Genomic DNA, 12,681 nt, shown 5'->3' with positions numbered 1-12,681 from the left:
GACATTTCCCCATGATGGGGCGCAGCATGAACCTGTTCATCTACAGGGTGTGGTTCTTCTGCATCCACAGGCTTTTGAGGAAAGAGGTAGATGAAGAAGTGAGCAAGGGAAGGGGGTTCCTTGTTGCTATTTATAAATTCAAAGACCTACTTAACCTCTAATTTTCTGTCTTTCTAAAAGATACTTTGCTGCAACCTGGAGTTCTATGTTCTGATGCAAAATATTATTGCTGCTGTTAGACAACACAATTTAGAAAGATCTCCTCTGGGAACAGAGGAAAATTAACCCTCTACAAGCCATCACACTGACTACAGAATAACAAATGGCCTCTGTATAAGTGTTCTGGGTTAGGTAGCAAAATCTCCATCCCATTTTTCATTCTTTTCTTTATCTTGTAGGAAGTTTCTCTAACTTCTTTGGAAATCCTGAGTTTGTAGGCTCATGGAGAATGGAAACCAGGCCTTATTTTATGTTTATGTAATTTTCTACCCTATTATGAATGCTTCCAGAAAAAAAAAAAAATAAAAGCACCGATAATTAATACTTTTGTTGGTAGACCAAAGCTTAAATCTCAAACCAAAGCTGGTGGAAAGTAGGTCATCTCTACTCCGGTAACTTTGCAGTATTCTCTGCAATAAATTATACAGTTACATTCACTGGTGTTAGCACTGGATGGAGCAATAACTCATACTGTCAGAGGATGGACTGGAACAGTGGAAGGAACAGTTACCACATCTCTTTTGGGAAGGAATCTGGAACAAAACCAAGAGCTGTTTCTGGCTTCTGAGCTTCCACCAGCCACTTGAGGAAGTCAAGCTTTCTGGGTTCTGGATGTCTTGTTGCTTACCTGTGTTAAGGTTCTCTGGATATAAATGATATAAGAACAAGGTTTTGGATTAGTCTAGACAGGTTTGTATCCCCAGAGCTGCCATCAGGAATATCACACTGGTTTATAATCGAAGAACTTTTGGTTAAGAAGGGAATCAAAGAGGGAATCAAGACAGTTTCAAATAAATGACAGACCCATAGTCGTTTAGATCTGTGATGCCAATTCTTGTAATGATAGTGAATCTGTAAGCAGACATCCCTAGAAAGACCCAAACTGTTGTGCTGAGCACAGTGCAAGAGCTAAGACTTTTCTTGTCCGGAGCAGCTTTCAGTCAGTCAGTTTAGGAACATTGCTCCTGTGTGAAGATTATTTGCTTAGCACTGTATGTAAAAAATCTTTGGACTCTGGTATTGTTACTAGAACTCCTCAAGGGAAGACTAATGGAACCATTAATAGCCCATATAGGATGAATCTGTGGAGACGGCAGTTTTGGAGCTACAGGCTTTTAGCAGTTGCATGTACCACTTTCTTCCAGAGAAATGGACACATGAATATGCTTCAAAGAGATTAATGGATGTTATAAAAGTTATTTGCTGCTACACTTTTAAACTATAGACTTTACAATCTCTGGCTGGAATCCTGATCTCATACAGCAGCCTAATCTTTTGATGTACAGAATGGATGTAGGGCCCTGTGGATTTCTTCATGGTGTGATGGGAACAGAATATTTTACGAAGTATAATGGGGACTACAAGACCTTTCTGATAGCTGTGAGATTTAACAGGTGGACTGTGTCCATCGTCCATAGCTGGTTGCTTTTGGGGATGGGAGGGAAGCAGGCTTTGGGAGGCTTGTGATTGGATTAAGAACACTTTGGGAATATTTTCAGCCTTAAGAAGTGTTCTAAGATTACTCTTTCTTTAGCCCATCTGTCTGCAGTGTACTTGTCCTATTCCACAGAAAATAACTCAGCTGTCTCCCCAGCACAGTCCTTGCTCGCCAATGATTGCATGTGTTTGATTGGGGTAACTTTTTGCCTGATTATGTTTATTTATTTATCTATAGACAGCTATGAATTTATAAGGTATCAAGACAACTGGATGTATCTAGGCAGCCAGTGCAAGAAGTGTTGCAGCAGTATCTCTACCCTCTTCAGCATTATATGTGATAATATAATGTTTTATTTCCTCCTGAGGGCTCTCTTGTGTTTGTCCACCCCTGAGTAAGGGAAGAAGGATGTGAGGAGACAGTTATAGGGGTGGCTCCCTCTCAACCAAAGTCCAAGACCTTCAAGGAGGTGTGGGAGTGGGGGAAACGCCAAAGCTGCACATGGAGCCCAGGTGTCAGCATTTCCTTTGGGGGATGCACAGACATCGGGGTCCTCCCTCGCCTTTGCGGCCATCTCCTTGTGCCACAGCAGAAGGGCACATAGCCATGGTTTGCACGGGGGAGGATCAGACACCAGAGGAGGGAGAGGGGGCCTAAAGGGAAGATGGGGAGGGACTCTTTATGAGGGAGTGTAGTGATAGGACGAGGTGTAAAGGTTTTAAACTGAAAGAGAGGGAAGGCTTAGATTAGATATTAGGAAGAAATTCTTCACTGTGAGGGTGGTGAGACACAGAGAAGTTGTGGATGCCCCATCCCTGGAAGTGTTCAAGGCCAGGCTGCATGGGGCTTTGAGCAACCTGGTCTAGTGGGAGGTGTCCCTGCCCGTGGCAGGGGGGTTGGAACTCGGTGATCTTTAAGGTCCCTTCCAACCTAAACCATTCTATGACTCTAAGGCTGTGCGGGACACCCTGCTTAAGGAGTTTGGGAAGATTTGTAGACCGCAGCCCAGCCGCGCTCACGGGAACAATGTCGGGGCAGGGCTCTTCAGCAGAGGTCGTTCCCCGCCACCGTCCCGGCAGGAAAGCTCCGACCGGCTGCCGGCCCGCACCCCCCGCACCTCACCCAGCCGCCCGCCCTTCCCGCCGCCGCCGAGCCCGCCACCGCCACCGCCCGCGCCGCAACGCCAGCGCCCTCCCCGCCGGCGGCGGGGCCGCGCTCCCGGCGCTGCCCGCGGCCGCAGCGCGGGTGGCGCCCGGCGGGCCCGTCCCAGGGGCGGCCCGGCCGCTCCCGGCCCCGCCGCCTTTGTTCCGCTGGCCGGCGGGGCGCCCACGTGCAGCGGCGGCAGCGCGCCCGCGCACCCGTCCGCGGGGTTTGGGGAGGGGGGAACGGGAAGACACGGCCAGCCCCCCACACCACTCCGCGGCGCTGCGCGGGGGGCGGCCCGGGTTCCGCGGGCGGCGGGAGCCCGGCCTGGCCCTTTAAACCTGCCGCGGCGGCGGGGCCGGGCCGGTGCGGGGACACGTGAGGCGGCCGCGGCGTGCTCCGCCGCCGCTGCCCCGGCCGCCGGGCTGCTCATGTTGTATCTGGCCGGCAGCCAGCCAGCCCCGATCGCTGGGGTTCTCGTTTTTTTTGCTCTGCCTCCTCCTCTTTTTTTTTTTTTTTTTTTTTTTTAGCCCCCTCCTGGTTTTTCCACCCACGGGTAAAGGTGTTTTTTCTTTTCTTTTTCCTTTTTTTTTTTTTTTTTAAAAAAAAAAAGCCCTCATCCTAGTTTAGTCCGTGGGCAGGACTCGCATAATATTTCCAGTCCAGTCCCAGCAGCTCGCATCACAGACACGAATCCAGGACCGCCCCCCCCCCCTTTTTTTTTATTTCCCAATCTCCCAAATCGTTTTATTATTATTATTTTTTAAATGATCGCTCTTTTTGCCCGCTGCTCCCGCTGCTGCCGAAATCCCCGTCTTCCCAGGGTGCATGCTTCTGGCAAGACTGTGCAGTGTTCTCAGTCCATTTTCAGTGTGTCTTATCTTAATTTGTCCTGATCCAATCTAAGCGCGATAGGCACCACTTGCTTTCAATTTGTAGGATTTTTTCCCCTTCTTGGTTTGCTCCGACTACCCTCGGAGTATTTCCCTCTCTCCTTGCATTTCCAGGGTTGCAATTTACTTTGCCTTTTTTTTTTCTGTTTCCTTTTTTTTTTTTTTTTTTTACCTCCCCTCTTTTGAATTGCTTCATGTTACTAACCATTCCTAAATTGTAAGAGAGATTCATTCCCCCTCCTCTTCCACCACCACCAGCACCACTACCACCATCACCTCCTCCTCCTCCTCCTCCCCTTCTCTTCTCCTTTTTGGCAGCACCAGGACGTCCGGTGTGGTGGTGGCAGCGAGCAGCAAAAGCAGCAAGAGCTCGTTTTTGATTCCCCCCCTTCCAAGGTGCTTTGGAGAGACTGGTTTTAAGGCTGAGCAGCAGAAGTTACGATGAGTGCACAAGGTGAGGGACCCGGTCAGCCTTCCACTGCTGCCCAGGAGCAACCTGCAACCGCAGAGCCTCAGAAGAGAGGACGAGGCAGACCCAGGAAGCAACCACAAGTCAGTACCGTATAGATAAACGTAGAGCCGCAGATCTATAGCGTTATAGGCATGTACATGTACGTATTATGCTGCAAACGAAGGAGTCCTGGAGTACGGGGCGGGGGGCTTTGTTGTGTGTTGCTTCCCGGCCAGGCGGTGCCGAGGAGATGGCGAGGGGCTTCTCCGGGCGTCCCGGCCGGGGGGACCCCGGGCCCCGGGAGCGGCGGGGTGCTGCCTGCCGGTGGCTGAGCCGCCGAGCCTCCTCGGGACTTCCACTATTGTGCTGGGAGCGAGCTGGGGCTTTGCAATGTAAATGGGAACATGGAGCAGCGCGGCTCCGACCAACCAGCGCTCGCTGGGTCATTTCGAGCTGATTTTGAAATTGCGAAAGCCAGGAGCGGGGAACGGGGCTCTGCTGTCTCCCTCCTCTCCCAGCCCTTGCAATGTCTCAATCTGTGTGTGTGTGCGTGTGTGTGTGTCGGGTCCCACCGGGGGCTGCTGCCGCCTCCGATCTTGACCAGCCCAGCCCCTGACTGCCCCTGGATCCTGGGGTTGGGGGAGAGGAGGGTGTCTAGAAAGTCGCATCGGTTTTTTCCCTTGCTTTTCTTTTCTTCTTTTTTTTTCCTCTTTTTTTTTTTTTTTTTTTTTCTCTCCCCTGGCGTCCCCCCCTTCCCCACCTCCTCCCTCACCCCCGTCATCGCATTGCAGAGAGGTGCCCCCGTTGCCGATGGAGGTGGGGGGAGGTAGCCAGAGGGGGCTTGCCCTGCATTTGCAACACCTTTTGCCTTTGCTCCGGCGCTTTCCCAGGCAGGTCGAGGCGAGGGGGACTGGTCCCGGCTCCCGGCTCCCTCCCACCCGCACCCACAGCCTCCCCGGGCCCCGAAAGGGACGCGCTGGGCTCCTGTTTTTGGCTTCCAAGACCTGAATCCGCGCTAAGGTTTCTAGATGCGTGCATTATTTCCACCCTCCCCTTCCTTTCCTCTCCCCAAGTGCCATTGTCGCATCGCCTGGAAATGCCGGGCTGCCCGCAGCCCCTCCGCCGCCGCGGCCGAGGGGGGTGGATTTTGCCCGCGGATGCGACCGATGAATCCCGCAGCACGGCGGGGGCAGCGCGGGGTTGTTCGCAGCCCTTTTCCATGCTTCTCTCGGAAGTCAGGGCTGGGGAAGCGAGGCTGCCTACGGAGCTGCGTTTTAAAGACAGCTTCCGCAGGCTTTAAAAATGTTGGCTCCATTCATTTAGCATCAGCCCACTGCCACGAGAGGCTGCGAGGGGCTCTCAAAAGACGGACGCTGCTGAACAGCAGAGTCCCGAGCCGGGGGAAACCCGGCTACTTTGCTCCCCCCACACCGATGTGCTCCTGCAAGTTGCACAGAAAGTGCTTTTTTCGGAGAGCCATAAAAGCGGAGCCACTCGTTTTTCCCGCTCTGCCCTCAGTGACACTTCTTTCTCCGGGGCTCGACCCTCCGGGCTGCCCTCTCCCAGCCCCAGCAGCCCAGCCGGCATCAAACCCTGCCGGCTTGTGCTGGGGCTGCCTTCTTTTCCTCTTTTGTTTTTTTTTTTTTTTTTCTTTTTCTTTTTTGCCTTCTCCCCCCACCCCCGCTCCTCTCCTACAGCGCTTGAATGTATGGAAGAGAAAGAAAAGTGCGTCTCCTTAATCGTGTTCAGCCCAGATGCGGAGCGCCTGCGAGGCTGGCCACTGAGCGCTGGGGCAGTTGGGGGAGTCCCCTCTCCGGCCTCCCCTTAACTTACCCGGGAATTAGAAGGCTGAAGGGTTTTAAGCTGGTTTAAGTTAACAAACTGCATTTAATTAGTTTTACCACATCCTGTAAGCTGAATGAAATGTATAATATTTAAGGCTAGAAGAGTTTTATAGTATTTATGATTCACTGAATAAATATTTGGAATCCAAACTCTTAGTAATTCATACCCATTTTTAAGGTCTCGGTTATTTACTGTCAGGCAGAGGAGCTAGTTAAGAAAATTGCTAAAATAATCAGTGTTCCTGTCGAGTCATTTTAGAGTTGGGTTTTTGTTTCGGATATTTTCTTTCATCGAGGTTTTTTGGCTTGCTAGTGCTCTATTTGAAGAGACTTTTATATTTGCATTTTAATACAAATCAATTATGTTTAGAATAGGTGTGAATCTAATGCCGACTGCAGAACAACAGAAAAAAATCCCCCCAAAATATTTGTGCCCTTGAGAGACAAAATAGTCTAAGCTTACTTTAAGGTTTTCCAGTAGTTAACTTTTCCCCCCCAAAGTTTGTGCTAGAAACTCCATTAGATGATTGTATCTTGATATAATGAAATGCAATTAAAATTAAATGGGTAACTATTATTTTTTGAATAATCATTCTTACATGAGGGAAATCATAGCCATCTTTTAAAAACGTGTTTTCTACTATAACTTACATGCTAGAATATGCAAGCTTTGTAAAGCTTTTGTGCTATTACAAGGGACGTTAAACTCTCTTATTGTGCAAAATATATTTTTTTCTTTACTCGAGTTGTTTAATTTTTCATGTTGCATTTTAAATATTCTGTTGTTTATTTATACTGTTAATTCACGTGTTTTAAGTAACTTCTTAGCTGTAGTTTATCCTTCAGAGTTTCTGGGTTAGTTGTAGCCTCTTGCCACAATAGCATGTTTTCCTATATTTAGGAACCAACTGGTGAACCATCTCCTAAAAGACCAAGAGGAAGACCCAAAGGAAGCAAAAACAAGAGTCCCTCTAAAGCAGCTCAGAAGGTGAGATTATTAAAGAGAGAGAGTTCCTAATGCTGTTTTTTCATCAAGTGGTAGCAAAAAAATCCAGTCATTTAGGCTGTGAACTGAGGGGTTGGAACCCTTTTGATAATGGAAGCTACATAAAGCATGTCTTTTTCATTTTTGAGATTAGAATTAACATGCTGCATGAAGACCCTAGGTACAGAACCTATAAGGACAGCTTGCTTTTTGAATAGTGTACAGATTAGTGAAATAACATGATGTATTTGATGTATTTACTGAGCTCTCCTGTATCTAGTAAGGAAATCAATATTAAGGACATAATTTTCTCGATTAAGATTTTTGAAACAGGAAGATTAATTTCTTGCTCACTTACAGTCGTTACTACCACAGACCAAATCTGTATATTAAAGCTAAGTGTTTTGTCAAACATAGGTTAATTAGAAGTAAATCCAATTATGTGTTGATTGAAATAAGTGCATATATTGAAATTTACAGCTTTAAAATGTGATGGTAAAGTAAACTGTGAGTTACAGTAAAAGCCTCCTATATCTTGTTTAGTAATCAGTTGCAAAGAGACTTTTACTTGAAGTGCTATTAGTCTTCTGAACCACTACTGCTGCTTGGTGATGGGAGCAAACTTTTATTCTGGTGATTCTGAATGCATGTAGCAGTGGCAGAAGCTCCCTGAAGTCATTGCATTTTGTGCTTGGACTTTACTGAAAATGGGACTTAATTTCATTTGAATTGGGGAAAGCTCAACATCAGAAAACTGTGCTATCAAGGCAAATAGTACCTTTCTGTATTTGCCTTAGTGAAGGCAAATAATTGTGTATAGGCTTGAAATACAGGAGTTTTGTTTATGTTGATGGTTACACAGCAGTTAGCACTAACTAGTACTAAATTGGAAACAAAAGCTTACAAAATCTGGTAGTGAACTGTAGTGCTTAAGTGTATCAGTATCTTTTAAGCAGATCTGTGACAAAATGTGTGTGGAAGATATTTGTGGCCTCATCTAATTATGATTCATTTTTCAATATGCCTGTGGTACTGACCATATTAAGTTTGATAGTTTTCAGTGTTATAAATTACTATGGCAACTACCGATAAATATTAAATTATTAGTGGGTGACTATGGTTTCATGTCTGTTTGTTATAAGAGTTTTCAACGTTTATTTGAGGGACTTTTCCCAACTCTCTTCAAATTTAAAATTGTTCTTTTACTTTCTGAGCTGGAAAAAAGGCAGTATATTCTGTCAATAAATTCATGAATTAGTAAAAAATACTTTACAGGTTAGGTATTTAAAATATATCAAAGCCACTCTGTCACCTAGTGAGCTTAAAATGTTGATTTTTTTTCTTCATATAGTAAACATGTTCCTCAGATTCACTTTAAAATAGTTTAAATTTCACTCTTCAAAAGGGAGAGAGCAGTTTTTTATTAGTCTAGAAAGTCCAAATGTGAGCGTTAGTATTTTAAATATTACTCTTAGGAGTGTTGGCTTTCCTAGGAGAAATATTTGTAATAAGATTAAAGTTTAAGTAATTCATAGAAATACGTTTTAAAAAGATATTTCTAAAAGAAATATTAACATTATTTCATTTATATGAGTGATTTGAAAATCTGTATAAAAGGAAAATAACTTAAAAACATTCATGTATGTGTAGGTATATCAAATCAAGAGATTTCCAGATTATTCTGGTGCATATAGTTGGGTTTTTTAATCTAATTTACAAACTGAGCAATTTCATTGTAACGTTTTGATTTTCAGAATGCATCAAGTTACTGCTCTAATTAAACCAAACCCTTTTGGGTGTTGATAACATAAAAAATTGACCAAAGACCACATGTCTTTTTTATCATTAAAAAAAATGTCTTTGAGGGGTATGTAATTACAAGTCTTATTTGTTTCTAGGTTTATAGATGAAATACATAAATGTTTGATAAATCCTCTAAAACATAAAACACTTACAATGCTTTACTGGAAGAAAGTCACTGAGATCACATTTCAAATAAATATTTTAGCTCTTTTTCTAAATTGATAATTAACCCTCTCTAAAATGGTTCCGCTTCTCACCAGGCATCTCAAAGTATCTTTTTATGTAATATTAATTCCAACAGTTTTTCTAACAGTAATATGAATGGAAAGGTTTTGGCGCTGTAAGAAAGCTTCATTTGGTGGTGAGGGTGTCACCTCTTAAAAGAGTGAGCTATATGTTTGATTTTGTGGTAAACATATTTACACATACATATGCATACATATATTTATTTAAGGCTTTCTATAGCCTGTCTCAACTCTCAGAAAGAGAGCTGGCTAACTTAGCTTAAGCTCCTCTACATGTGAACTTGGGTACTATACACGCAACTGGAAATTGCTGGAATTTCTAAAGAATAGTGTGTGGCCTGTGTTTTTCAAAGGGAGCTCATTGAAATGTATTAGAGTGTTCACAACATGTAAGATAAACGTCGGCCAGGAGAACTCACCGATCAGCCATGAGAAGGCACTCATGATTAATTGATTGGGTGTTCTCTTGCAAACCCTTACACATCACAATTAAAAATGTATTGCACAAACTGGCAGCGAGTTAAAAATACTCCAGAACCGGGACTTTGTTTTGTTGTACTTCAAAAAGGAAATGCCCTTAAATCAGTTGAGGGAAAATTTACCCAGGAATCCTGGTTGTATTGTGTATTTAAAATTTCTTGGTTCATGGGATTTATTTTATTTATTTATTTATTTATTTTAGCTTTTAGAGCTTGTGTTTGGTCTTAGTAAACTGGCCTTGGGGCATCTGAAAACAAACTGTGCTTGTTAGGAAATTAGCAATGTGAAACTTGACAATGCATACAGAATGTTGCAAGACAAAATGGACAGCTAATAATGTGGCAATTACTCTAATTTTAGGTAATATGCATTTTTTAAATAAGCCTTGCATATCACACATGCCTAACTTCTTGTAAACTGGACACAAAAGGTAGACGGCATTTCGTAGAAAACCAAACCTTTTCTCAATTGTACAATTTTAACAAACAGAAGGAAGACAACATGTTAGCAGATGAGGTAGACACAAAAAGACTCTTAATCACCTTGTACTTGAGTCCCCACAATTACTGTGTTACTGTTACTGAAGTCTGCATCTTTAAACAAGTCATTCTGTTATTCATTTAAAATATTTGTAAAAATTTAGCAAAAAAGTGAAGTTTTTTTTTTTTCTAAAGAACAACTATTTTTGCGGGAATATCATAGCAGGGATGTTCCTTTTTAGTTTCCTGGGTGTTCTGTGGTTGAGTTTTATTTGTTAGCCTGAGCTGTGTTCCCAGCCCATCACATTTCCCTTAGGCATTCAAAGGCTTTTCTTTGTTTAGCTCCTGTGGTTGGGCTTGACAAAAATACTGTTTATAGGCATAAATACTCTCCTGGTCAGAAGGAGGAAACACAATTGTGAGGTTAATAAAAAGGAGTAGTAGCTACTATGTGTTTGTCTCAAAAGAAAATGTCAAGGGACATCCCAGGAATATCCAAAAGTAAATGGTCTTTAGTAAAATTCACCTCCAGTTAAAATATTTTGAGTTTTGATGTAGTTATGGATGTAGTGAAATTCACTGAAAATACCTCCAGATCTCGAAATACCATCTTCTGAAAACCAGAGCTTGTGGTACCGTGTGTGACTACACTTACTACTGTCTCTTCATTACATGGCCAGAGTTTGGTATGTAGGAAGGCATGTCCCTGAGTTAAGCAGTCCAAAGGTAAAAAAAAAAAAAAAAAAAAAAAAAAGTGCATGTGACCAGGACTCTGCCCTAAATTGGTTCATGAAAATCTGTTTGACTTTTCCATGCTTCATTCATTCTCACCAACACCAGTCATTACAGGCTTAAAGGGGAAACAATAACAGATTTATCAAGTGATAGTAGCGTGGTTATTGCACCTAAAAAATAAGAGACCTCAAAATCAGGCGTTTTGAGCAAGATGGGAGAAGCAGGAGGAGACTGACTCCTGTTTAGAATTAAAATGGGTGAAACAGGACATGGGAAGTGTGGTATTTTTCTATCTAGCCAATGCGGAAGTTCCTTTTAAGAATTTATTTTTTTTTTTTAACAAAGTAACTTTTTTTTAGGAGTGGGACACATTCCTGGGCAAGGTCTTTTGACACTGTTTGACAACATTGATCTTCCTCCCTAGAACTCTCTGTTATTTCACCTGACCTACAGCTCTGACACATTTTATCTGAGGTGTCCAGCAGATTGTTTTGCAAAGCGGATAGAATTATCCAAATTTGGATTCTGTTGCATTTGAGATCTTCCTTGACAATAGAGAGATGCCCAAAGAGCACTTCATAGCTGTTCAATTATTTAGACTTGTCTTGTCCTGTTAATTGCTTTCAGTAGTAGGACCTCAGTTTCTGTCTGGGCAAGGCACATCTGTGCAACAAGGAGGCAGAGATGGTGGACAGTCAAGTCTAACGGGACTGGCAGCAATAGTTTGGAAGTAGGGTTTGATGGCCATGTGATACAGGGCTTAGGTGAATTGCAAATTTGCCTGGGGACTGTTAGCTCTCTTCCAGGCTGCAATGACTGGAATGGCCATCTTTCTCACCTAGGACAGAAAAAAAAAAAACCTAACCCGTTTGCCATATAGATCATGCACTTAAAAGCGAGTAAATCTAGTTCTGTTCCTAAAATGTAACATAGCAGAAATTATGTATTCATATTATTGGTTATAAGAAACTTAATAATTTTTCATGAAATATCATGAACCTGTGTTTGACAACATACCCAGCCCTCCTTTACGTTTGGTGATTTCGTGTCTTAGCTGTATAGAGCAAGATCATGCCTCTTAGCGTAGCACCAAACATTAAGAAAACCCTGACCAAAGAGATCTCAATTTCAAAAAGTGCTTTAGAGGATGAAGGCAGCAGCTTCCTCTCAGACTCAGCAGGTACCCACTGCGGCGTGGAGGGTGGCTGGGAACACGTGCATGGCTGCCCAGATGAGAATCCCTGTTACCTCTGTGTGGCTGGGGGCTCTCTCTGGATTTCTTCCTAGCTTCAGAGGCAACACTTCAAGCAAAGAAAAGAGCCACCAGACTGACTGGCATGTTTCTCATTATTCAAATACCTGTTTCACAGGAAGAGCAATGCTTTGGCACTTACACATTCCTTTTCTTATTAATTACTTGAAAATTATATGGAGAAACATTGACTTATTTGTCTGATATGCAATAAAACAGTTCTTCAAGCTCTTAAATTAGAAGACAGTCTTGTGCTGTTAGAGAAATACGGGCTAGGTTTGCAAAATGCAGCCTGAAAAAATCCAGAGGGAAAGAGGTGGAACATTTTCCTAAACTTCATGTCTCTATTATCACCACTGGACTGCCACTACTCCTTTTTGGAGGTTCCACAAGTGTTTTGTCTTTCTCTTCCCTTGGAGTGGAGATAACAACGTCCACTTTGGCAGTTCTTGTCCTTCATTTTCTGCAGTTTAGTCTGTGGAAACCTTCCTGTTTACTTACAGAATCGCTCTGTACCAAAACATCGCCTCTGGCATGCCCCGCTGTTTGCTCAGCTCACCTCTGGGAAAGATTTGGTTTTGATAAGAACTATGGAAATGTTTTTCTTCTAACACGAGGTGGAAATTCATATACAGCAGGAATATGGTGCCTTTCAATCTGAAGGTTCCCCAAGCACTTGACAAACTGATACCCAAACTAGCCAGCAGGAACACT

General features: G+C 43.5%; 1 protein-coding gene across 1 annotated transcript in view; it reads left to right on the top strand.

Moving 5' to 3' along the window:
• Positions 1-4,032: 4,032 nt before the first annotated feature.
• Positions 4,033-12,681, top strand: part of HMGA2 (high mobility group AT-hook 2) — a 121,000-nt gene continuing 112,351 nt past the window's right edge. Inside the window, exons 1-2 of the mRNA XM_074168985.1 lie at positions 4,033-4,245; positions 6,890-6,976. Of these exons, the coding sequence (XP_074025086.1) occupies positions 4,135-4,245; positions 6,890-6,976 (198 nt within the window). The 5' untranslated portion in view covers positions 4,033-4,134. The remainder of the gene's footprint in view (positions 4,246-6,889; positions 6,977-12,681) is intronic.

Source organism: Numenius arquata, chromosome 2 (assembly GCF_964106895.1).
Source record: "Numenius arquata chromosome 2, bNumArq3.hap1.1, whole genome shotgun sequence".
NCBI lineage: Eukaryota > Metazoa > Chordata > Aves > Charadriiformes > Scolopacidae > Numenius > Numenius arquata.
This window is presented reverse-complemented; position numbering and strand designations above follow the sequence as displayed.